Source organism: Leucopleurus acutus, assembly GCF_964270905.1.
Source record: "Leucopleurus acutus genome assembly, chromosome: 10".
Lineage (NCBI taxonomy): Eukaryota > Metazoa > Chordata > Mammalia > Artiodactyla > Delphinidae > Leucopleurus > Leucopleurus acutus.
Genome location: NC_139153.1, coordinates 89138851 through 89164198, shown reverse-complemented (window position 1 = coordinate 89164198; position 25348 = coordinate 89138851). Strand labels below are relative to the sequence as shown.

Here is a 25348-nt window from a genome sequence, read left to right as displayed (position 1 = left end):
CTGGGGGGAAAAAAGTAATTTGAGAGGATTTAATGCAAGGTGTGAACATCACCTGCAGTAGTGATTCTCAAGGGTGTTTGCTTGGAGAGGGACCCTTAGCCAGAGTGGGAAGATGGCAGGGTGGCTTACCTGAACCTGGGGAAGCTGGGGGGCTTGGAGATTCTGCCATGTGGCCCTGGCCCTTCACCTAGATTCATTTGCCATGTGAGCCACTGTCACAGTGGTAAGCATCCTATCACTCAGATGTCCTGGGGTGGGAAAACAGCCATGGCTCTCTGACATCTATGCTTAGACTTACCCAGGGTCAGGTGCAGTTTCTGGTACCCTACTTATGCCTTCTTTCTCTTCCCTCATATTCATGAACTTGTATCGGAATGCAGTGAGTGATTTGAGAGGGATGACCTTGAATCTACTTTGATTTATATATTTAAAATATTAAATCATTCGCAAATCTGATTATCATTATCAATGCAATTATTTGTGACCTATTTCCTAGTTCTCCAGAGGTTTAAAAATAAATGGGATCTGACTTTATTTTACAGTGATTGAAAGTTTTAAAAATCTCCTTGCCTTCTTGCTTTTGAGAAACGTCATTAGCATTATAGGTCTTGATAAGATTACAGTTGCATTAATTATAGTAGCAACTGTAATTACCTTCTGTCTGGCTCTTTGTAGCTTACCCTTTCGTATACATTAATTCATTTGTACTCCACAGGAACCCTGGCATTACTGATTATATAGCAAGGCCTCAGTGTACTATAATTTGAAACCTATTCCTCTAATCTCAAGTTCTTTAGGTTCTGTTAAGCTGCTTACCTTGAATGGAGGGAAGTGAGAAAGTGAGACCCATTTATTGTTATCTCCATCCCTCCTGCCTATTGACTAAGGTCACGGCTCAACCATTTCTAGTTCCCTTTCATATTCTCACTTACACGTTTTGTTCCTTCATGTTTCTTGTTTCCTCTTTGATTTCTTTTTCCCTTTCCTGCTTCTCAGTTTTACTTGCCATTTTATTTTGTGGCAACATAAAAACTTTTTTTGTAAGGAGTTAATAAAGATTTGCTATATTTTTTAAAAAAAATTCTGAAAAGAATATTTTAGTCTTACCTTGCTATAAGGGTGCTTAATTTAGGAAATGAGTGAGTAAACGTATTCCTTAACTGTAAGCAAACAATAAAGAAGCTAATCAAACCAGTAAAAACCTAAAGAGATTCTGCAGAGAGAACTCTCTTGGGTGTGTTTTTTAAAGGTAATTTTGGAACGTTTTAAGGTAAGACACAGTTTATACTGTTTTTACTGTCAAATGATTAAGTCAAGAAAGTCCTTCCATGTTTTTTAAGGATATGGCCTATGTTCTAAATTCTAGTTTTGTATTTAGGCCAGATAAGTATTGAAGCTGTAATCTGAAGGATTTTGTTGTAGATAACTTTCAGTCTTTAACATTTCACAACCAACATTAATTTTAAATTCTTGAATTAAGGTTGGTTTGTTTGTTTTTCAGTGTTCAATACTGAGGTTTTGAATTAACCTTTAAAAATAATGTTTGGCCAGTCTTTTGATTAGAACTAAGAATGCATATCTCAAACCCACATAATTCCTATCTCATAAACTATGTTTAGAGGCATTTAATTTTTGAAGGTGGGATTTTTCACAGTGGAGCTCCTTTATGCCAAGTCTTAATAAATCTTTTCAGTGAATTCTGGTTTTAGCGATAGGCTGGTTTAAGAAGCAGAAGATGAACAGACGGGATTTGTAGCAAAGATCTGTGCTGGCTGTGTTAGCAGTGTTGTGTCCGGATGTACTGGGAAATCTATGCAGTTGTGTATGTAACTTGTTTCTGGCCTGCTCAGCCTCCCACACTACAGTGTCATTTCTCCTCGAAGCCTTTCCTGGTCTTTTTTTAGGAGAGCTGACCACTCTCTCATGGTGATCTACTGTCCTTAAAAACACTGATCAGACCATGTCTGACATTTCATTCCAGTTATTTGTTTACAAGTTGTTTTCCTCAAGACTGTAAGTCCCTTTAGGGCAGAAGTCATTCTGATGACTCAGGACAGAATAGGTTTTTTTTTTGGCGGGGGGGGGTTGGGTTTGGGGAGTCTTTATGTTGTATCTAAATATTAATAAAATAATATTTCAAACCTACTTCATTTTTTACTCATCTGTAGCATTTTGGAACTTCTGTTTCGGTTATGCATGTGCATTAGTGTATTGTGTTGTGATGTAAAATGTCCATTCTCTTTGTTTTTCGTACGTTTCTACACTTATTTCACTGTCTTCATTTCTCCAGAAGGGCATTGGTAATGCCAGTCACAAGGGGTTGAGGACTAAGATTGTGAATTTAAAGCCAACAAGTAAGTGCCGGATGCCCCTTCCCTGACTTCCCCCCTTTAGGTTGCCTTTATACTGCCTCCCACCGCTCCTCGGTGACACTTTATAAGGGTTTGAAGAGTTGCAGGAGGAGCTTGACATTTTCCTTCATGATCGGATGTGGGGATCTGAGCTGAGTGTGGCTTACAGGTTCCTTATTCTTGTATAGTCTTGTTCTCTCTCTCTCTCTCTTTTTTTTTTTTTTTAGGAGCTTGAATGCCATCTGTTATTAGGTCTGTTATCTCTGCTTTCATCACCTGGTGCAGTAATTTGGGGAATATGGGTTTGAGCATGAGCAGTGATTAAGTTTTTGCATTGCTGCCATGGATGCTTTACTTACTGAAACGGAAGTACTGAGTAGCTTTATGCCATAAACATTAAAGCTGGGGAGGGGGAAGGGGAAGCTGGGACAAAGTGAGAGAGTGGTGTGGACATATATACACTACCAAAGGTAAAATAGATAGCTAGTGGGAAGCAGCTGCATAGCACAGGGAGATCAGCTCGGTGCTTTGTGTCCACCTAGAGGGGTGGGATAGGGAGGGTGGGAGGGAGATGCAAGAGGGAGGGGATATGGGGATATATGTATACGTATGGCTGATTCACTTTGTTATATAGCAGAAACTGACACACCATTGTAAAGCAATTATACTCCAATAAAGATGTTAAAAAAAAACACCCCAGGGCTCCCCTGGTGGTGCAGTGGTTGAGAGTCCGCCTGCCTATACAGGGGACATGGGTTTGTGCCCCGGTCTGGGAAGATCCCACATGCCGCGGAGCGGCTGGGCCCGTGAGCCACGGCCACTGAGCCTGTGCGTCCGGAGCCTGTGCTCCGCAACGGGAGAGGCCACAGCAGTGAGAGGCCCACGTACCACAAACAAAACAAAACAAACAAACAAAAAAAACCCCAAAACATTAAAGCCTTGGAGCTACTGAAATTTAGAATTCAGGAGATGTGTGGTGACCTAAATGGGAAGGAAATCCAAAAAAGGGGATATATGTATACGTATAGCTGATTCACTTCGCTGTGTGGTAAAAACTAACGTGGCATTGTAAAGCAACTATACTTCAACACAAATTTTAAAAATAAAAAAGTAAATAAATAGAGTGTGGGGATAAAAAGAAAAGAAATATATAGAATTCAGGGGAGCCTACTGTAGCAAGACAGCCAACCACCTGAGTTCTTTTAAGGGTCAGTACTGAGGTGGAGTTAACTGATGTGCGAGTGCTTTGACTTGTGAGTATTTTGATATACACTTGATTTAGATTGTGAAAAGTAAGTTGGCACCGTATAAATCTCCCACTGTCATAAAAGGTATATCTGCTTGCAAAAGATGTAATTAATTCATAAAATTAAATGCTTCTGGTAGTTTGCCTCCAGAAGGTATTTCCATTACTATAAGAAGACATCTTGCTTATGTGGATTATTTATTTTATGTATTCTTTGTCCAGTATGATGACTTGAAAATAGTTGTCATTAGTTGTACCAACAGTGCTGTACGAATGGAAGAAAAAGTTGCCTTAGAATTCTCCATTCCAACATGTTTTCATCTTTACATCTTCCACAGTTCTGGATCATACATAAATTTCACGTCATTATAAGTATAGTGTAGATACTTTTTTGTGCAAGAAGAATTTTGATATTAAATAACCCTCAAACTTTGAGGGGATTTAAACTTTGTGTTCTGTCCCTATCTTAGCTTCCTCTCCAACCCAAAACTCTGGAAATGCATGCTGGTAACATCAGGACCTTAGTAGAGGCTCTCTTTGCTTATACTTTGATTCACGCTTTGAATTCTGTCTTTTTGGACAGTTGATTCTTACCATTCTTCTCTTATTTTAATGTTTTTTTCTAGGTGTCATTGTTCTAGTTAACATTTAAATTCTTAGTAATTGCTGAAATCTTAGTAGCTAAAATTGGCGCTTGAATTGTAATGATCTTGTGTTTTGAGTCAATTCTAGCATTTCGGGTAAAATTTTCCAACCCAGACTAGCTGCTTCTTTCACTTAACCCAGCATCTTTGTTTCACTTTGCTTTCTTCTTTTAAAATGAGAATATGTCAGGAGAGTTACTTAGTGTGACCATTAGAGAGTGCTTGCTTTCTTGGGAGGAGCTGACATATGAGGAATGACATTGAACGGAGCAGAGACAAACTTGGGCTAAATTTTTGTTTTTCTGTGTAATTAAGTAGTTAAAAAGCCTTTGGAGGCCATGCTGAGTAACAGCTCCAAGCATTTTGTAGAAAAACAGTAAACTGAGCTTTCCTTTCTAATATTCTTAAACAATATTCAAATTGATGGGGCTCTCTTAAGTGAGAATTGATGTCTGTAGTGCATGTACTCATTTTTTTGTTTTTGTTTTTGTTTGTATATCTACCAGTCTTCTCTTACCCTCTGCCCCAGCGTTGGGTTGGGTTTGCTTTTATTAGGAAGCTTTCCAGCAGGACGACCCAGAGCTTAGGGTTCAGATAGGTCTTCAGAATGTCTGTTAATAGGACTGAATTTGTGTGAAGTGAGAGCAGTTAGTAAGAGATGAAAGCAACTTGGCATGAGGCCTCTCTGGTGGTAGTGGAGGTGGGTGGTAACATATTAAGGAAACAGTGAATGGCCTTTAAAACTAGGTGAGAAGAATGAAGTATTGAAGGAAAGTCTGGCTGTTTATAGAGGCTTTAGAAGAAAAAGAAATTAAAGGAAAAAGAAACAAACAATTGGAGTCCACGTTGCCAGATTATTGGTGCTTCTATAATGTGTAATGATATTCTAAGGCTAACTTGTACAAATGACTTTAGCTTTGCGAACCAGAGGGGGAACGATTGCTTTGTATGTAGAAACATAATTTAATTAATAAATACGTATTTTGTAGGTAGTCCTGTTTCTATCAGTGTGTGTGTGTGTGTGTGTGTGTGTGTGTGTGTGTGTGTGTGCGCGCGCACACATATGTGTTTACATATATGCTTATATTACAGGGGTGGGTACTTTTCTGCTTTTGAATGACCATTATAATTGGCTTCTTGACATGTTGACAGACAGGGCTTTCTAGTATGTATGGGTGGGATGTTTTTCCTCAGCTCTAATAATGTTCAGTGCAGTTAGCACTGTGGGATTTGGGAAAGATTATTTGCTCATGAAGATCCATAAACCACACTGAATATTGATTCAACGAGTATAGCCATTATTGTACAAAATATGCCTTTTTTTGTATAGGTTTTTCAGTGTTATGAATTCACAGGTGTGCATATAATAGTGAATTATATAAAACAAACTAGCTTTTGGTTCAATATTTTGTAATATATAATAATTTTAGCTCAAAAAATAGTTTAGTAACATTCTTTACTGGATTAGATCAAATGTAAAAACGAGCACAGAATCAGGGTTTTGTAGCTGATTTATAAATAACTGCTGAAAGCCTCAGGCTTAAAATTAAATTTGGTTTAACAGGACTGAATTTTATGTGACACTTGTAAGTAACAACTTAGAGAGATGTTTATTAAAGATGGTTAATAAGCCCACTGAGACATATTTGACCATTATTTAGAGGAGATGAAATGTGAATTTACATTGAAAATGGGAAAGATAAAATCTTGGAAATAGAACATTTGAGTATGTCCCATTCTACATATAAGGCAATCTTCGTTTTTCATCCTTGGATTAAAATTGCATATTTCTATTTTAATAACTTACATCTTTATCCCTGTCTCCTCAGTGGTCTCATGTTATTATCAGTTTATCTGGTCACACTGAGCATCATTGTTCCCATCTGTTCCTATTAATACTTCCTCCTTTAATTTCTTATTACGTGTGATTGAAATGATGTAAAAACCAATATTTTCACTCTCCTTTTCTTTCAAACTCTGTTGTCCTGATTTCTTTTCTTCCTCTCCTTCTCTTCAGTCTAGCCACAAAGGGTGATGAAATCCGCAGTAGTCACAAAATAAATTGGTACTCATTGAGCAGTGTTCTTTTTCTTTCACAGTGCTAGGCATCAGTGACTAATCAGAAGGGATTGTATAGAGAAGCAGCGTGTGAGTGTCTAATGGTGGTCCTTACGGCTTGGTCCCTTCATAAGTATAGCATGTTCATTTTCAGTATAAATTTGCTCCAAAAGTTTCCTTTTTACCTTTCACATTTTTATTCCTTCAGCATGTTTCCCTGTTCCTGAGTCCTTGTTTCCTTTCCTTTTCATCCCACAGATACACCTTCTTTAAGACATCTCCTTCAGTTTTATTATTTATTCTGTCAAATTTCAGTTTGTTTTAGAGGGTAATAATATTGATAACTGCACATATAATGGGTATTGATTTGTAGTATATGTTTTTATTCTGTGGTCTATAGATTTAAGGAGTTACTTTGAAATAGCAATTCTGTTTGCAGAAGGACTTTTTAAAAAGATGGTATAACAAGTATAAAAGTTCTATTCTGCTAGTCTGTTTTTTTAAAAAATAATCATTATGTGGTTGAATTTCCTTTCTTTCATCTTTGACCAGATGTAATGAGGGACTTTTATGTTATTTCCTACTTTGTTTTTAGTGTGGTATATTTTTCAATTAAAAGAAAAACAGACTGTTGCTAGGTCTGCCACTCTTTAATGAATCATTGGATTGGAAAATAACTCATTATATCATCAGGCAGGATATGTTCCCTTATTTGCATGTAGATAGTTGGAGATGAATAATTTATCAAATGTTATTAGTACAGGCTCATATTGCTGAAGTCTCAGCAGGATATAATGAAATTTGTCTCAGGCTAGTATGAAAATAGCATGCCGTTGCGTAGTCATTATTGAACTTCTGGCATCTCTCAGAGAACTATTATGTTATCATGCCAATCTTGCTCACCTCTTCATTAACTGGACTTGTGATTGAAGAGTTCAACTTATCTTGAAAATCTGTGAAATCTGGTATGCCAAATGCTTGAGTCTAACTGTGTTTCTCCATCAGAGCAAGAATTTTCAGAATGAATGAAGTACTTAATGTTTCTTATTAAAGCGATTAGTACAAAAAAGGCCATGACTGATGGTTTTATTACTTCTGGTCCTGAAAAGCTGTCTGTACAGGAGATGTTTAAGCAGTATATCTTTCTGAAATGAGGGGTGATGAAACATACATATAATTGCTTAGAATCTTATATCTGTACTAATTACGTATTTGAAGTTATTTTAAATAATTGCTTTTAAAAAGTGGGCTTTGATTAGCTTGTGGCACGACTGCGTGAGAAGGTCAACAGATCTCCCCACAAGCAACAACAAAGCTGGACACATGGTCAGAAACAAGCCATTCTTGCGTTCTGGAAAGTGAGTAAAAGCAGTCAGCAGACTGAGAAGTGTTTATTTGTGCAAACAACTGAGCTTTGGGTGAGAACAGTGTGAGTCTGTGGTGTTTGTGCCTGGTGCTACTGCCGTTTTCCTTCCTCAGCTCTGTGGGCAAGGTTGTTCAACCAGGGCAGGGCAGGCTGTAAAAACCAGCAGCTTCACTGCTGCTCCCAAGAAGGCTCAGTTTACTTGGAGGACTGTTTGGGAAAGTGAAGATGTTTATGGCGCGTGACTGGGGGCGGGGGGTTAGGGGATGGGGTGTCTCTGGCTCTACACACCTGAAGTTGTAGACCTGTTTGGCAGGAGTGGTAGACAGACAGACTAGCCATGGATTTAGTAGAGACTTCTGGGAGGTGAGACAGAGAGAGGATGCTTGATAAGTCTTCGCAAACTGTAAAGTGATTGGACGTTGTGCACATGCACAACAGGGACCAGAGTGGGCCCAAGCTGCCTACACTTATCTGTTGGCTGGAGCTTGTATGCACATCGTGAGAAGGTGGGAGAGGACCCAAGAAAGCCCAGGAGAAAGTAAAAGGTGGGGCAGGCTTGAAAATGGCCCTAAGTTTGAATGCTCTCGTCTCATACACAGATCAATCAGCACATCGTTAGGAATCTTACTGGTTTAAGGTGTTTGAGCATATACGTGACCAGTCCTTGACTTAGCTTTGCTATGCAGATACAGAATTGACTGCTGGGAAGTGACGCTTTGGAGGGAAGAAAGCCAAAAAAGCTAAGAAAAGAGATTAATGACCATTCATTGTGGAGACATAAACTTCATAGACTGCACTTTGGGTGATTAATATGAATTGAGAGTTGCTACAATATATTAGCTAAAATTTTTAGTATTTAACAAAATATTATGATACATACAAAGAAACCAAGTATAACCACATTCAAGCGGGAAAAAAGCAGTCAGTATCGACTGTCGTTGAGCGGCCAGAAGTGTTGGATTTAGCAAAGACTTGAAAGAACTAAGTGAAACGATGTGAAAAGCATTTAAGAAAAGGATGATGATGGTGACTTGAGTACAGAATCACAAAATGATAGGAATTATAAAAGAGAACCAATAGGAAATCTGGAGTTGAAAAGTACAGTAGCTGAAATGAAAACATTCATTAGAGGGGCTCAACTGCAGATTTGAGATGGCCGAAGAAAAAAATCTGTGGATAGACCAAGGGAAATGATCTGATTTGGATAGAAGAAAAGAGGAAAAATGAAAAGGGCCTCAGAGACCATTGGGACAACATCTGGCACACCAAAAAATGTGTCACAGGAATCACAAAAGAAAAGGATACAGTGAAAAACAGCAACAGCAACAACAGTAGTTTTAAACCGTACTGGATGAAAACTTAGCAAATTTTATGAAAACCATTACTTTCAGATCCAAAAAGCTAAATGAATTCCATGTAGAGAAGTCCCAGATATCCATACCTATACACATCATAGTCATTGTAGAAAGAGAGGGAAAATCTTGACAGCATAAGAGAGAAATGACATACTGTGTACCAGAGAACAACAAGATTAATAGTCGACTTCTCACCAGAAGCACTAGAGGTCAAAGACAGTGGAGTGATATATTCAGTGCTCAAGGAACAAAACTGTCAACTAAGAATTCTGTTGATATATCCAGCAAAAGTATCCTTCACAAATGAAGCAAAATAAAGACATTTCCAAATAAAAAATTTTTTGCTAGCAGACTTGATTTACAAGAAATACTGAAGACAATTTTTCAGGCAGAAAGTGGTACCAAATGGAAATCCCCAGGAGGAAATGAAGAGTGCTGGAAGTGGTAATTATGTGGGTAAATATATAGTACTTTATAAATATATTTTTTTCACATTTTTCTTTAAAAAACATACAACTATATAAAACAACAATTGTAGCACTATATTTTAGGGTTTATACAACTATATATGTTAATATGTGTGATGGCAGTGGCACAAAGGAGAAAGAAGGAAAAGAAATGATTCTGGGACAATTGACTATCCATGTGCAAAAAGAAACTTAGACCTTTATTATACACAAAAAGTAACACAGTGTATCCTAGACCTAATTATAAGAGTGAAAACGATAAAACTTGTGGGAGAACGAAATTGAGCTATTTGTAATGAGGTGGATGGACCTAGAGTCTGTCATACAGAGTGAAGTAAGTCAGAAAGAAAAAGACAAATACCGTATGCTAACACACACATATGGAATTTAAGAAGAAAAAAAAAATGTCATGAAGAACCTAGGGGTAAGACAGGAATAAAGACGCAGACCTACTGGAGAACGGACTTGAGGATATGGGGAGGGGGAAGGGTGAGCTGTGACAGGGCGAGAGAGAGTCATGGACATATACACACTAACAAACGTAAGGTAGATAGCTAGTGGGAAGCAGCCGCATAGCACAGGGATATTGGCTCGGTGCTTTGTGACAGCCTGGAGGGGTGGGATAGGGAGGGTGGGAGGGAGGGAGACGCAAGAGGGAAGACATATGGGAACATATGTATATGTATAACTGATTCACTTTGTTATAAAGCAGAAACTAACACACCATTGTAAAGCAATTATACCCCAATAAAGATGTTAAAAAAAAAAAAAACTTGTGGAAGAAAATGTAGGAGAAATCTTTGTGCTCTTGGGCTAGGCAGAGATATGACACCCAGAGCATGAGCTGTAAAATAAAATATTGATAAGTTGAACTTCATTATATTAAAAAAAACTTTAATTTTCAAAAGATGCCATTATGAAAGTGAAACTATAAGCCACAGACTGAGAGAAAATATTTAAAAATTATATATCTCAGAAAGGTCATATAACCAGAATATGAAAAGAATTCTTATAATTCAATAATAAGACAAATGCAATAACTAAAATATTGACAAAATACTGGAATAGACATTTATATTAGTGAGGGTTCTTCAGAGAAAGAGAACCAATAGGGGTGTGTGTGTGTGTGTGTGTGTGTGTGTGTGTGTATCATGAGATGTATTATAAGGTATTGGCTCCCACCATTAAGGAGGCTGAAAATTCCCAATGTCTGTAGTCGGCAAGGTGAAGACCGTAGAGAGCTGATGTGTAGTTGCAGTCCAGGTCCAAAGGTCTGAGAATCAGGAGAGTTGTTGGTGTAAGTTACAGCTGGCAACTGGGCAGGTGCGAGACCCAAGAAGAGCTGATATTTCAGTCTTGAGTCTGAAGGCTGGAAAAGACCAGTTACTCAGCTCAGTAGTCAGACAGGAGGAGTTAGTTCCCTCTTACTCAGCATTTTTGTTCTATTCAGGTCTTTGATTAATTGGATAATGCCCACCAGTGTTAGAGAGAGCAGTGTGCTTTACTCAGTCTACTGATTGAAATGTCAGTCTCATCCAGAAACACCCTCACAGACACACCCAAAATAATGTTTGGCTAACTGTCTGGGCACCCTGTGGCCCAGGCAAGTTGACGCGTAAAAATTAACCATGACAACATTTTACCAAATGGGAATACAATTGGCTAATCACACGAAAAGGTGCTCAATATCGTTAGTCATTATGGAATGCATATTATTCATTCAAAGCACAATAATATACCACTGCATGCCCACTAGAATAGCTGTTGTCAGAAGTTACAATATGAGTGAGGTCTTGGTGATATGGAGAAACTCAAACCCTCATACATTGCTGGTGGGATATAAAATGGTAGCACTTCTTTGGAAAAGTTATTTCTTATAAAAGTGAATATAAATTTATGACATAACCCACAATTCTTTTCCTAGGAATCTGTCTAAGAGAGGTGAACACATATGTCCGCATGAAGATCTGTATTCAGATATTCATAGAAGCATTATTATAAAAGGTGTTAATTGGGAACAGTCCAAATGTTCATCAGCTGGTTGATAGATTAGCAAAATGTAATATATTTGGTATGGGAGCATGGATAGACTATAAATAAGCTTGAGAGAGTTTTGGGGGTGATGGAAATATTCTAAAAATGGGTTGTGATGATTGTACAACTGTATAAGTTTATTTAAAATCATTGAATTGTGTACTTACAATGGGTGAGTTTTACAGGATGTACTTCAGTAAAGTTATAAAAAATAATATGTATATAGAGAAAGTGATAAATATGGAAAATAATATTTAGTGAATATCAAGGAGATGGGAATTATTCTATTCTTCCAACTTTTCTGTAACTACAATTAATTCAACATTTTAATGGGTCTTAGAAGTGTTCTGATTCTTTTGTAACGTTTTAAAAAAAATAAGTTTAAAAGCTTTTGTTTGTTCTTAAAAAATCCAACCCTAGAGTGTCTTTTTTTTTTTGCGGTACGCGGGCCTCTCACTGTTGTGGTGTCTCCTGTTGAGGAGCACAGGCTCTGGACGCGCAGGCTCAGCGGCCATGGCTCACGGGCCCAGCTGCTCCGCGGCATGTGGGATCTTCCCGGACCAGGACACGAACCCGTGTCCCCTGCATCGGCAGGCGGACTCTCAACCACTGCGCCACCAAGCGAAGCCCCCCTAGAGTGTCATTTTATCTCAACTTTTTAATTCTTTACTTCTTTGATTTACAGTTTGCTTTGAGCAGATGATCTGCTTTTGCACTTGGCCTGCAGGGCCAGTGCCCAAGTGAACCCTTCCTGCTTCATATATTTACATATCTGGTCTATGTTAGGGGCCATTCGTACCTGTGGAATGACACTCTGAGGATATTTTTATTTCTCTCATCTGTGCAGTATTAATGTGCAGATATTCTAAGCAAAGCACTTTTGACTGTAGGACTTGAACACCGCTGCCTTTCCCTTTGGTAGTATTTCTTAGGTTCAGTGATCATATCTTCTCCGGGTTGTTTTTATTTGTTTTCATAAAAGAAAAAGTTAAATGCAAATATTAACACATTTGTTGAAAGCAGTAAATTAAAGTGAAGTTGTATGACTCATGCTAACGTGTTTTCTATGCTTTATTTGAAGGTCACTCTGTGAGACTGCTGGGTCAGAAAAAGGATAATGGAAAACGGTTGGGGGGAGCACGACTGGATTTGCCAAAGATTAGGAAGAATCCACTGATAGAAATCATTTCCATCAACACTGGGTAAGCTTTTCTCTAACTCATAAAATATTCAATATACTCCATGAATTTTCCTGGCTATATGACACAGAAAAGTAGTTGAATATTTCCTTGGGAAAGAAAAATCAAAAATGAATTTTTAAAAAAATCAGACATGAATATCGTTCCCTCTAAGATGTTCCCTGTATGCAGTTGCACTTATATATGCAGCAAGTGTTTTTTTCTTTGATTAACATTACTCTAACTTCTTTTTGGTAATAAACGTGGATTTTGTTTTCCAGCTCTGCCCTTGGTTAAAATCTTTTCAAGAAGAGTATTACTTCTTCTTCTTTTTTTTTTTTTTTTGCAGTACGCGGGCCACTCTTGTGGCCTCTCTCGTTGCGGAGCACAGGCTCCGGACGCGCAGGCTTAGTGGCCATGGCTCACGGGCCCAGCCGCTCCACGGCATGTGGGATCTTCCCGGACCGGGGCACGAACCCGCGTCCCCCGCATCGGCAGGTGGACTCCCAACCACTGTGCCGCCAGGGAAGCCCAAGAAGAGTATTTCATTCTGTGAAATGGTTAATACACCCATCATCTTTGACTAGTTTTTCAATAGCATTATAGTAAATATTGCCCAAGATCCTAACCATATTTTGATTATTAACTATCTGAAATGAATATTTTTAAATGTTACTTTTATGAGCCTTAAACTGAAGATGAACATCGTGACTGAATATCAAGTACTCTTTAATTGCCATGTTGGTCTGAAGTTCTGCCTGATTATAACTCCTGGTATAATCAGTCATACTTGGTTTTATTTGCGTTTGTTGAATTTGGTTCTTTTAAATAGTGACTCCATTTGAGAAAGTTACTTATTTCCCACTTTATATTATCATAGTCTGGTAATAAATTTAAATTCAAACCTCATGAAAATCCCTCCATTCATGCAGCTGCCTCACATTTCCCACAGATTTAAGCCTTCTGCTCCTTTAAAATTTTAATCTTCCTTCTCTCTTTTTAAAAATTGTCCTCCTGCCCTTTGCTTTCTTCATGATCTTTCCCACTGAGAACAGGTGAACTTAATCTTTCCTGCTCCAGCATCTTTCTACCTCTCTCCAAGCCAGTGTTGTCCTTTCCTCTTGCACTGTTGCAGCTGTGTTGTCACTGGTTGTCTTTTCTCTTGCCTTATCATCCACCTCTGGTTCATCCTCCCCACTGCTGCCAAAGACCGGGGACTGTTGAAGAAGAGATTTGGCTTTTCCCTAAAAGCCCTTGGGCACTTTCAGTTGACTTCGTGAACTTGTCCAGGACCAATGTCTGGCCTTCAGTGTGGAAGATTCATAAACCTGGACTCATCAAGCTCAGAGACTACTAGCGACTAAGTCAGAATTTAACAGTCAGAAGCGTAGCTGTCGCATTGACCGGAGAATCTGATATATCCTCTGGAGCCTGAGCCAAGTTATGGGTGTAAGGCTGTTTGCTGTTGCCTCTGTCTCAGTCACTCTTCACCTTCCTTCACATCCTGCATTGCTGCTGCTGTTGTTTTTGACGCCTGAATTCAAATTCCTATTAAAATTTCAGCATCCCTACATTTCCTTTCCTCCATATTTGCCTTATTTTCCTTTGTAACATTTCTCGGTATTGAAATAGACGTATGTCCATCTATGTTGTAATTGTCTCCCCTCACTGGCATGTAATAAGCTCCGTGAAGGTAGGGAATTGACGTTCTTTTTTATCATTGTATCCTTAGTACACAGAAGCGTGTACACAGTAGGGATTTATGTTCGCTTATGAATGTTCGCTTATGAATGAATAATTGAGTTCTGTAATTAGAAGGTTGAACGGGATCACGTTAATTTCTTGTTGCAGCACAAACTGCCTTGCAACTTGCTCAGTAATACTTGGAGTTTGGCTCAGCGTACTTTCTCCTAAACAGTGTCTTTAGAGGGGCAAAGTCTAAATGTTTCTGATAGTCTCATTTTTTAAAAAAAAACACAGGACTGATCAACTCCTTTTTGACTGGCACATTCCTTTAAGTATGTTATTGTTTTAGGGCCTGGCAAACCCTTTTGTATTAGAATCTGTTATCTTAGGATCAAGGTGACTTTGTAGCTACTTGTGACCTGCTGAGTGTCGATTTTAACTGTTTGTTTTCAAAGATACTTTATATTTTTAGTCTCCGTACTTCTCCATTTTGTCACTCCCCACCTCACACTCCAGTATTCAGTCTCACTGAACTACTTGACGTTCTCAGCCTCAAGGTCCTTCTCTCTCTTGACTCCAGGCCTGTCTGTGTGCTGTAAGGATCCCCTGGCGTGTCTTACCATTTCTCCACTTACTCGTGGGTAATCCTGCGGTACGCACTTGTGTGCCTCTTTCTTTGGGTGGCTGCTTGTCCCTCCCCTCCTGACCAGGCTAAATACCTCCATCTTTCCGTTGTGCGTCTACAACATTCCCTGTTTACCTTGATTGTGGCACTTCTCAGGATGCATAATTTATATTTTCTACCTAGTTATGAGCTTCGTGAGTTCAGAAAGTACTTCAGTTATCACTATTATTATCTCTGACTTCAGGGTCCAGTACAAAGTGAGCACTCAATAAATGTTGAATCAGTGTTGTATTTTCAAGCCACTACTAATTTATTTTGCCGTCTATTTTTCAAAATTTCCCTTAGGTAGCCATTTTAAATAGCATTAAGTTAAAATTTTTCATATATTTATAATTTGAATTTTTCTTCTCTTGGATTTAGTGTGTCTTATAATGCGGCTATAGACTTTTAAAGCTCACTGGGTATTTCCTTTCACGTTCTCATCCTCTCACATCTCTCATAGTACAGTATAGAATTGCCTCTTAGTAAATAAATTAGCAAACATTCTTTTGCTGTTACGAGCATTAATCTGTACTGTCACTCGTTGCGATAAGAGTCTCTGAACTTCTCTGACTACTAATCATTTTCCTGAATCAGTTGCAGCCTTATCACTTGTTCTCAGATGAAAGTCTCTCCATGAGTGTTTGTCGACAGTACCACTCTTAACATCTTTACCTTGAATTTTATTTTTTTTACCTCCAGTAGAGCTCATTGCTTTTTTTCATTTACATTTAAATGTTTTAAAAGAGTTCTACGGATAATTATTTCTTTCAGGCGAAAATTATCATCTCCATCAAAATCTTACACTTTTCAAAGTTTTATGGCTTTGAAATTAAATATGGATATATAAGTTTCATATAAATTTTCTATTCATCAGTTAGGGAAAGGACCCCATTTTCAGCAAGTTTTATTACATGTATTGGTAATTTAGCAAAGTTACTGTTAAACTCTACAGAGTTGTTTTGCTTTGTTACGTTTCTAACTTAAAGTGTAAAAGGAGTATATTAGTTGCTTTAGCCAAGGAAGAAGTTGAAAATTTCATATCATGCTAGATTGTGGATGAGCTGAGACCACTACTTGTTTGATCACATTGTGTATAATAAGAGTACCTTTAGTTCTATTTTTTTTTTTTTTTTTTTTTTTTTTGCGGTACGCGGGCCTCTCACTGTCGTGGCCTCTCCCGCCGCGGAGCACAGGCTCCGGACGCTCAGGCCCAGCGGCCACGGCCCACGGGCCCAGCCTCTTCACGGCATTTGGGATCCCCCCGGACCAGGGCACGAACCCGTGTCCCCCACATCGGCAGGTGAACCCTCAACCACTGCGCCACCAGGGAAGCCCAAGAGTACCTTTAGTTCTTAAATAACATTTATTTTTTCTTTCCATACTCTCAGTTTTATGTTCAGTTATTCATCCTTCTTATGTTTGCTGTATTGCATATAAAAATTTGGTCTACTCGGTTCCTTGTCTCAATTTACAACATTCTTTTTTTTTTGAGGTGAGCCTTCTGAGGTTAGCTGCCCCTTGTCCAATATCACTCTTATTTCTAGACTGTCCCTTATGGGGTAAGGACTCCCTGTAGACATGAATAGGCACATGTTTGTCTAGTAGGATGATGAGAGCTGTATGGACATGACTGAAATGCAGGAGAGAATGAAGTTAATCATTGCTAATGTATATTGAGTGCTTAATGTGGGCCAGACAGAATTCTGTGAAATGTGTATTTTTTCCTGTATTTCGTCCTCACAACAGCCTTGTGAGATTTTTCAGTAGATGAGGAAACTAAGTTACAGAGCGGTTAGGTGACTTCACCTTGTCGTGCAGCTAGTAGGTGACTGAGACTGAGGCTTATCTATTGCGCCCGTCAGACACTTTTGTGGGTTCACAGGAGCAAGGGATCATATCAAGTGTGGGAACAGAACAATCTTTGCATTATAGTGACATTTGAAATGAAATTTCAGCATCTATAGGCCACCCACATTTCTTGCTTATGGTTCCTATAGCAACCAAGCCAGGAAGGAATGAGAGCTTGGGTGCTAGTTTTGGGAAGGAAAAGCAAGGGTGGCAGTACTGTGTAATGGTTAAGAAGATGGGCTTTGGCATTCTCCAGTGGATTTATTTGTAACCATGGATTTGGAAGTTCCAAAGAGTGGTTGGAGATAGAAATACAAGGCTAAAAAGAAGCCTTAGTTGGAGGGGTGAGAGTTGAGGTCAGTGAAGGTGAATGGTCAGTGCCTGTATATAGGAAATAAGAGGAGAGAGAGGAATTATCTATGAAATAAAACAAGTCAGTGGCGAAGGTTTTATGAAAAGAAGTGTCTAACTATCAATTACTTCTGATCCCTTGAGGAGAAGTAATGCCAGGTTAGGTGAATCATTTTCGAAAGAGCCGGAAATTTGCAAACCACGTTAGAAATTAGTAGGCCTTGCTACAGGAGGACTGCTCTTTGGAGGAGTTCTGCTATAAAGTGAGAGATGTGGTCTTTAGAATACAAGGATATTTCTATCTGAGCTTGTTTAGAGGCAGAGGGGTAAGGATTAGAAATATATTGACAGGAGAAACTGTTTAAACAGGAACAGTTGTGAACATAGTTAGAAAGGTAAGTGTTGGAGAGAAAGACACCTTCATGCTTCCTCAGACATAAGAGTAAAGGATGTAAGTTTAAGTGTAGAACTTATCAGTTCATTTTTCTTAAAGGTCTTCACTGATTCAATTTAGAGAAAGGTGCTCAGTTCCTCCATGCTGTCAGGCAAAATGGAGGGTGGAGGGTTCAGTGTCCAGTCCCTTTATGTTTTGGTTAATATACTGTGGTCTCTTTTTGATTCCATTGACTTGAGATACAGCCAGTTCTCGATCAGAATCCCCCCTCCTTCCAAGGTTTGTCAGTTTTCTTCTTCCCCGATTTCCTCCCTTTGGTGGTGGTGTTCAGCTGATATTCTACACTACAGATTTTCTATAAACTGGAAGCTCTGTCTAATCTGAGATTCTAATTAAAAATTTGGCCAGAAATAATCTTGTTTCTGGGGTAAATATATGAAATTTGAAGAGTCATGCCAGAGTGTTCCATTTTTTTTCATGAAATTCGTGGAGTGAGGTCATGGTCCTGATGCACAACAGAGTAGGAAATCTGTGGATATTTATGTAGAAAAGTATCAACCAGGTGCCATGGTCAGTATAATAGGGAGTCAATATGTGCATAAAAGGAAGAAGTGAGCTGAGGTTGAAAAGCTCAGGTTTTGTCAGGGGACCCCATTTGTGTGATTGCCTTATTTTTTTTCTAGTAGTAAGAATGGAGTGTGGAGACAGAAGGAAATATAGGGGACAAAAAGTTAAAAATCAGAAAATGGGCCATAAAGAAAATCTCTGCTTCATTTTGCTGTCTCTCTCACTATCAAAGTCATCATCTTGACAATCCCTTGGCAATTTTCATTCTTCCAAAGCCAAGAGTTGGGTGCTACTCAGCAGTTCTGATATAAAGTATATCATATTTTAGATACTACTATCAGATTATCCCTAGTTTGAAGGGGTAGTCCTCCCTAGGGCTAAACACATCTTAGAAAATACCATCTGACCCTGTAATATTTTACTGATACTTTCACTTTTAAAATTTATCATCTTTCTTGTTGTTTTCCATCTGCCAGACATAAAATGATGGTATATGGGAACCTTTAAGGGGAATCTAATTTTCTTTGAGATTACATACTTGAATTTATTACATTTTTTTAAAGTATCTGTTACTTTTCCCCCTGTGACATCTTAGCTTTTGGAAAACAAACTAAGATATTACAACTTTTTTTCTATAATGTCTGGAATTTATCAGTCCCTATTCCAGGGCTAGATACATAGGTGAATGAATGAAAGAGAAGGAATGCAAATTTCTCTCATAGAAGTGAAGTAGGATCATTACTAATAACATTTTGCTATCTTTCTGGTTCTAATGATTAAAACATGAAATAATTATTAACTACATATAATCACAATGCATTTGAAAATATAATTATTATGTGCTTACCACATTACCAGGTATGGTATTAGATATTATGACATATACAAAGATAAACATTTCCCAAGTAAACAGGTAACTAACATTGACTGAAATAATCCAAAAAATCCAGCTTTAGACACAGAGTTAATTGCAGCTCCTGTATGGGGAGGATTTGGGTCTTGTTCTGTTCCACGTTCTGGGGAATGAATGCTTTTAGGTGCCAGCATGACACTGTTCATGAGAGTACACAGCAGTGACTCCTGAGACCTCTGAATGTACGCGGTGTGAGATACTCAGGTATCCTCTTACTGCCCCTCTATGAGATGTGGCAGCAACAAAGTAAAAAGGTCTTCTCCTTGACCTTTGTCATCAAACACGACTACTGCCATTGTCAGTACACGTGTGGAAAATATAAGCCTCAAATGCTATCTTTTAATGTTACTCTTTAAATTACAGCTTTCAGAAAATAACATTCTATTAAAAAAATTTGGTGGTAAAAAATTCATTGGGTTGGTCAAAAAGTTCGTTCGGGTTTTTGGTAACATCTTATGGAAAAACCCGAACGAATTTTTTGGCCAACCTGTAATTAGAAGTGTTCTTATGAAGCTTGAATTAAGTTTCCAAAAAGATCCTGTTAGAAGGTTGAATATATGCAATATCACACTTGTATTAGGGTGAATCTTTTTAACATTTTTGGAGAATAAAATTCGGGATATTTTATTTTATAATCCCTTTGAAATGACTACATGTTTAGTATATTCAATGATTCATTAACTTCTTATATCTTAGCATGGTGTCAACAAATAAGTGTTCTTTTTTTTTCCTAGTTATACTGTACTGTTCTGTTTACATGTCCTGATTGTAATAACCGTGGCACTATCCTGAATCTGCTCTCTTGAGAAAAGCTCCCTCAGCCTCGGTGCCGTCCTCAGAGACATCTATTAGGTCCTGACACCTTTTTCCAAGAGGCAGTATCTCAAGATAAAACATTTTCCAAAAAGAATTCAGCAGACTTAATAGTCACTCATTTATTTAAAAATTATTGGTCAATATCACTTTTTTATATATTGGGCACTGATGACTGTAAATTAATGTAAGTCAGTTTTGTCATGTATACTCTTAGAAGTTTTTTTGATAGACAGTAGTACCTACCAATGAGGATTAGTTGCTTCTCTACAACCCAGTTGTCAGGTTATAATGAAAGCAAGTCCCAGTCCAGAATCTGCAATAAGAGTTCATTAAGCAAGCTGGCACCGTCCACCTGTTCTTATAAGCTTGGTGAAGTCCTCTTTCTTCTTTGGGGTGATTAAATCGAACCTTGCACGAAAGTTTCACTTGAACCAGATGAGACAGTATTGTCAGCCTCAAGCAACCAGAATCCTCTACCCAATATCTAGAGTGAGGGTAAAGGAGGGACCAAGACAGAATAATATCCTTAATGGTCCAAGCCAGTGCTACCCAAAGTGTGGTCCATGGACCAGTGCCAGGTTATTAACTATTGATGACTGGTCTGTGACAAGTATAGAAATTGAGAGTAAGCATGTTAGAAACTTTTAAGATGATTTAACGTTGCTGCAATGTCTTATAATTCCTTTTCACTGTATTTTACAAAAATACTGGTTTATAAGAGGTTGGAAATAAAAATCCTGATCTGTCTCTATAGATAGTTTGAGAAACACTCGTCTCAGCTACGGTGTTGCAAAATTCTTTACCCTCTTCTGGCAAATATTTTAGCCAGTCAACTCATCTTGAATGTTACTGATTCCACCAGTGAGATCCCATTTCTACTATCTTTTATGCTATTAGGTAACCACTTGTGTCTAGTAGTTAACCACTACTTTCACAAATGAAAACTTATTTCTGTCACTTATTATGCTAATTTGCAAAGCCTCTGCTGTTGACCAAGGATAAAAGACAGCTAAAACATACCAGTAAGCTCTGGAAGGTAGCCATTCTAATTAAATACTAGCAAATTGTAGCTTAAAATAACTCACACATTTTATGTTACCCCCTTGACATTCAGTTCTTTCAAAAGTAAATTATAGAAGTCCTAACATGGCCCATGTGAAACTTGAATCTAGAGTTTATAACCGTTCTTTTGGCACATCCGTAAAATGTGTAAATAACTGCTGTTACACATTTATTATTCTTGATCTTCTGTTAGCTTACGGAGGCCAGGAAGCTTATCTCTTAGTAATGAGCCTGGAATGTGGTACCAGCCTATTCCGGAGAAGACAGTAGAGTTTATGGTACATTGGAGAGACCTCTGTGCTCTGGGTTTGGAGTCTTAGACATTGTTATTTTCTATCTGCATGACTCAAATAAACTGGGTAACTGCTAAGAGCTGACCTCTTTCGTAACATGTACTACCTACTGCATATGTAGCCTGACACATTATGGGCATTTTAATAAGTGTTTTCCTTACAATTGTGATCTTGCTATATCCTGTTCTCTACCAGCATTCTCCAAGACCCCCTCTCCCTTTCCTTTCTCTGCATCGTTTGTACTATTTAGGCCAGAAAGGTGATGGTACTAGAATTTAAAGTTAGGAGTTTATTCGATTCATCACCAGCTCCTCAATCTCCTCTTTCATTTGTTCAGTTTTGAGTGAATGTTTGACAAATAAATGAAGAAAAGTTAATCTTAGTCTCTCCTGTAGCTTTTAGAACCGTCTTGTTCACAGTATTCACTTAAGTATTTTAGTATTTCAGTAACAGCAGGGTTACTTAAATGCAGAAAAAATTTTCTGGCTGAGCTGGAGTATAATTCCAATTACTTCTCTCTGGCTATAGATGATTGTTTTGTAGAGAAAAATGTTAATTTGGACCATGAATGACGTGAAACTTATCTCAAACAATTAAATGTGTGAAATTGAAGTATTTATGTCAGTTTTGAACTTGTTACATTTTTACTTTTATCCCAAAGCTAGTTGTCCTGAAATTTGCAGCTGTTTTGATATCTTCAGTGAAATCCCCAAATACCTGTTTTCACTTAAACATTGTGCAAATAAAATTTTAAAGTAATCCTATTTTTAGTGCATTTTAAAATTTGTATTTGGGCAAGATCATTCATAAGAACAGTGGATGGCACTATTGGCTCATACCTGTGAAGTAATTATCATTAAGTTGCAGAACTTTGAAATGCAGGTTTAATAAATGCCTTTAAGTAAGTGGCCCAGTTAGAAATTTTAGACAGCATTAGCATGGGGATTTAGTCTTAAATTTTGTAAATTCTTCTTTATGTAACCATTATTTTACATAAACTTTGAAATGAATATATAACTTTTCTAGTAATTATATATAAAGAAAAGGCTGATTTTTAAAAGCCATTTCAAGTTCTAGTATGTTACAGAATATACCATTGCTGTAATTAAAAAGTGCACCTTGCTTACCATTTTTCTGGTAAACAAAATTATTTAGTTTGAGGAAGGTAGAATAACTGAGTTTGGATAAAAATCAAAATTTAAAGGTACTCAAATTTTGGCATATCATTAAAGAAGCCTTAAAGTTAATCGAGTAGAATGGTTCACACTTTTTTCAGGTTAGTTCATAGATTGTATGGTGAGGATGTACATTAGTTATAAATACTTATAGATGCTTTTATAGTTTAGAAAGTTTATTATTTTATTTCATATGTAAAAGTCTTTTATGTTTGTTATTTAAGAAAACTAAAGAGCCCTGTTTCTGGACATTCATTTATTCAACAAACATGGCTGAACATTTGTCAAGTACAGAGGATTGACAGGTACCTTCGTTTGGTGTCTGCCCTTGAGAATCCAGCAGGAGAGAGAGTAAAACAAGCAGAAAACAATTAAATTATATCATTGTAAGTACAGTAGTACAGGAGCGAACAAAGTTATTTATGAGCATGATGGATTGGGTGAGTTAAAGGAGCTTCCCTAGAAAGTAGATACTGAGGCTGTCTCTCAAAGTGTATCTCATTGGTGGGTTCAAAGGCAATCTAAGCAGGTGCCCCTCTTTGTATTGAATTGTGAAAGGCAGTGTCTTACACAGAGAATGATGAGTGGATCGGGGGTGTGTGTGTGTGTGTTTTGAATTAGGGAATGGTAGTAGAAAGGCTAGAAAGAGATAGCTTGAGATTGCCTGGGTTCAAACTTGGCCTTATCATTTTATCATTTGCTGTGTGATATTGTATAAGTTATTCAACCCCTCTGTAGATCTCAATTTTCTCATCTATAAAATGGGGATAATTATGGTGTTGTGAGAATTTAAAGAGATCATCCATTTAAAATAATTAACACAATGTCTGGCACATAATATGTGTTCAGTACAATTACTATCGAGTTTATTACTATCACAACTATGCAGAAGGCAGACCTCGGGCCTAATTAGATTGCAGTGTGCTTAAGACCACAGAGCAGTAAGTGGCAGAGTCGTAACTTAAACCACATCATCTAACCAGTTCTTTTTCCAGTAAACCACAGGTTCATTGGCTTCTAGCCCAGTTTTCTATCCTTGCGTTGGAACTGTGGTTGTTTAGTTAGTTGAAAGGAAAGCCAGTTAGAGCTAAAGTTTGATACTAATCTAGAGGTTAGCCAACTAAACCCGAAAAAGATGCTATGGGCCCCAGAATTTTACAAAGAGAAAGGAAAACATGGGCCGTCAAGTGTAGGTGGGTTGGGAGAATTTCTGCTCTTTTCTTATATTGTACTGTGTCAAATGCCTCTTAAGATGCATTAAGTTTATCCAGTGGGATGGAATCTGAATTTCCTATTACGATGTTTAAAGGATAGGACTGCCCAGTCATATAGATTTACAGATAGTTGATAAGTGTACCCTCCTGTCTGGTTGTCTTGTTTGTTTGTTTTGTTTTCTTGAGTTAGGGTGCACTTGGAGTCAGTACTTGAGTTAGGGTGGACTTGGAAGGGCACAATAGGAGTGAATGAATGGATGTTTCCAAAGAGCTGCCATCTGTCAATTTTCCCATTGCTTCAAGAAAACTTGTTTTCCAGCCATATCAGGAAGGGGAAAAAAAAACCCCAATACTTGTGTTGTCCAACTTTAAGTATAATTGGACACACATGTGATTGTGGATAAAAGCCTGTCGTTTTTTTCAGTACAAAAATAATATATATCTCATATTTATTTGTGAAACTACTTTGCTTTTATTTTGCTACATCTCAGCATGGTAGCACCAGTTGTTTTATTTTTGCCAACCCTGACAAAGCAGAATGTTTTGTTTGGCTTTTTAAAAAGGCAGCAGTGCATGTAGTTAAGACCTCATTTACTTTATCTGATGAAGTAGTCCCTGAGGAATGTGTATTTTTCTGTAAATCCACTAAAGAAACTGGGTTTAAGGCAAGGTCATCTTTTAAAATCCTGGTTTTCTATTTTTAAACAATGTATATAGCTCTGTGATTTGTAATGTGTATTTCTGCGGTTCTTTTTAGGTTGTCCTTAAAATAAATATTAATGGTGAGAGATAATACGGATTTAGGAAGATCTTTCTACCTTGTAAAGTACCTTTTATTTTTCCATTACTGCTCTTGAGGAAAACATAAACTGTCTGAAATGAGATTTTTAGTCTGTTCTCCTCCTCCCTCACTTCCTTTTCCCCATCTCTGCTTCTCTCTCTCCCCCGCCCCACATCTATAAATTTATGAGAGAACAAGGTATGTACAATGGATTTATTTATTTAGGACCAGTAGCCCTCTGACTGGAAGATATCCCCAGTCAAGATTGGTGGTTGTCTACTTTATTCATTGGTTTGTTCCCATATTTGTTTGTTTATTCTTTAGTCATTCACTCATTTATTCAACAAACATTTGCAGATACCTGTATGTATCAGATACTCTACTAAGTGCAATAAAAGAAACAAGGTTTACCTGTTTTATCACTGCCCCCATAAGTTTTTTATTACTAGCATAGTTTCGTTAACTGGTAAATAACGCTGTTTTGATCATCATGGAATATAATCATCAGGTTTTAAAAAAATACGTGTGAGACTTAGAGCTATGTACCTAGAAATGACCACAAATACAGAGAATGAATAAAACAGGACTCCTACGATATATGATGGCTGAAAATGGGCTTGTACAACAAGTAACAAGTCAGGTTGGGGGGCCTCTTTGGTAAATTGATTACCGTTGGGAATTCCATCATCCACCGTCACATACTGTTCTCACTCTGGAATTCAGGCAACCCCTGATCCTTTGAATGTTGAGTCTCTGCCTACTCTGTTAAACACCTGATTTCACTTCCAGAGAATGGAATTGTTAAGACCCCAGTTTGCTTACTCCAACTTCTTTCTCATTCTTATTTCTCCTATTAGGTTTAGTTTTTCATTTTCCTACCTT

The 25348-nt window shown here is 37.8% G+C and overlaps 1 protein-coding gene across 2 annotated transcripts in view; it reads left to right on the top strand.

Annotated features, from left to right (window-relative positions):
• Positions 1 to 25348, top strand: part of CDKAL1 (CDKAL1 threonylcarbamoyladenosine tRNA methylthiotransferase) — a gene marked incomplete at its 3' end in the record, with an annotated part of 657220 nt that overhangs the window by 201974 nt on the left and 429898 nt on the right. For both annotated transcript variants that reach the window (XM_082848483.1, XM_082848484.1), the window contains exon 8: positions 12603 to 12723. In XM_082848483.1, coding sequence (XP_082704609.1) covers positions 12603 to 12723 — 121 coding nt within the window. The remainder of the gene's footprint in view (positions 1 to 12602; positions 12724 to 25348) is intronic.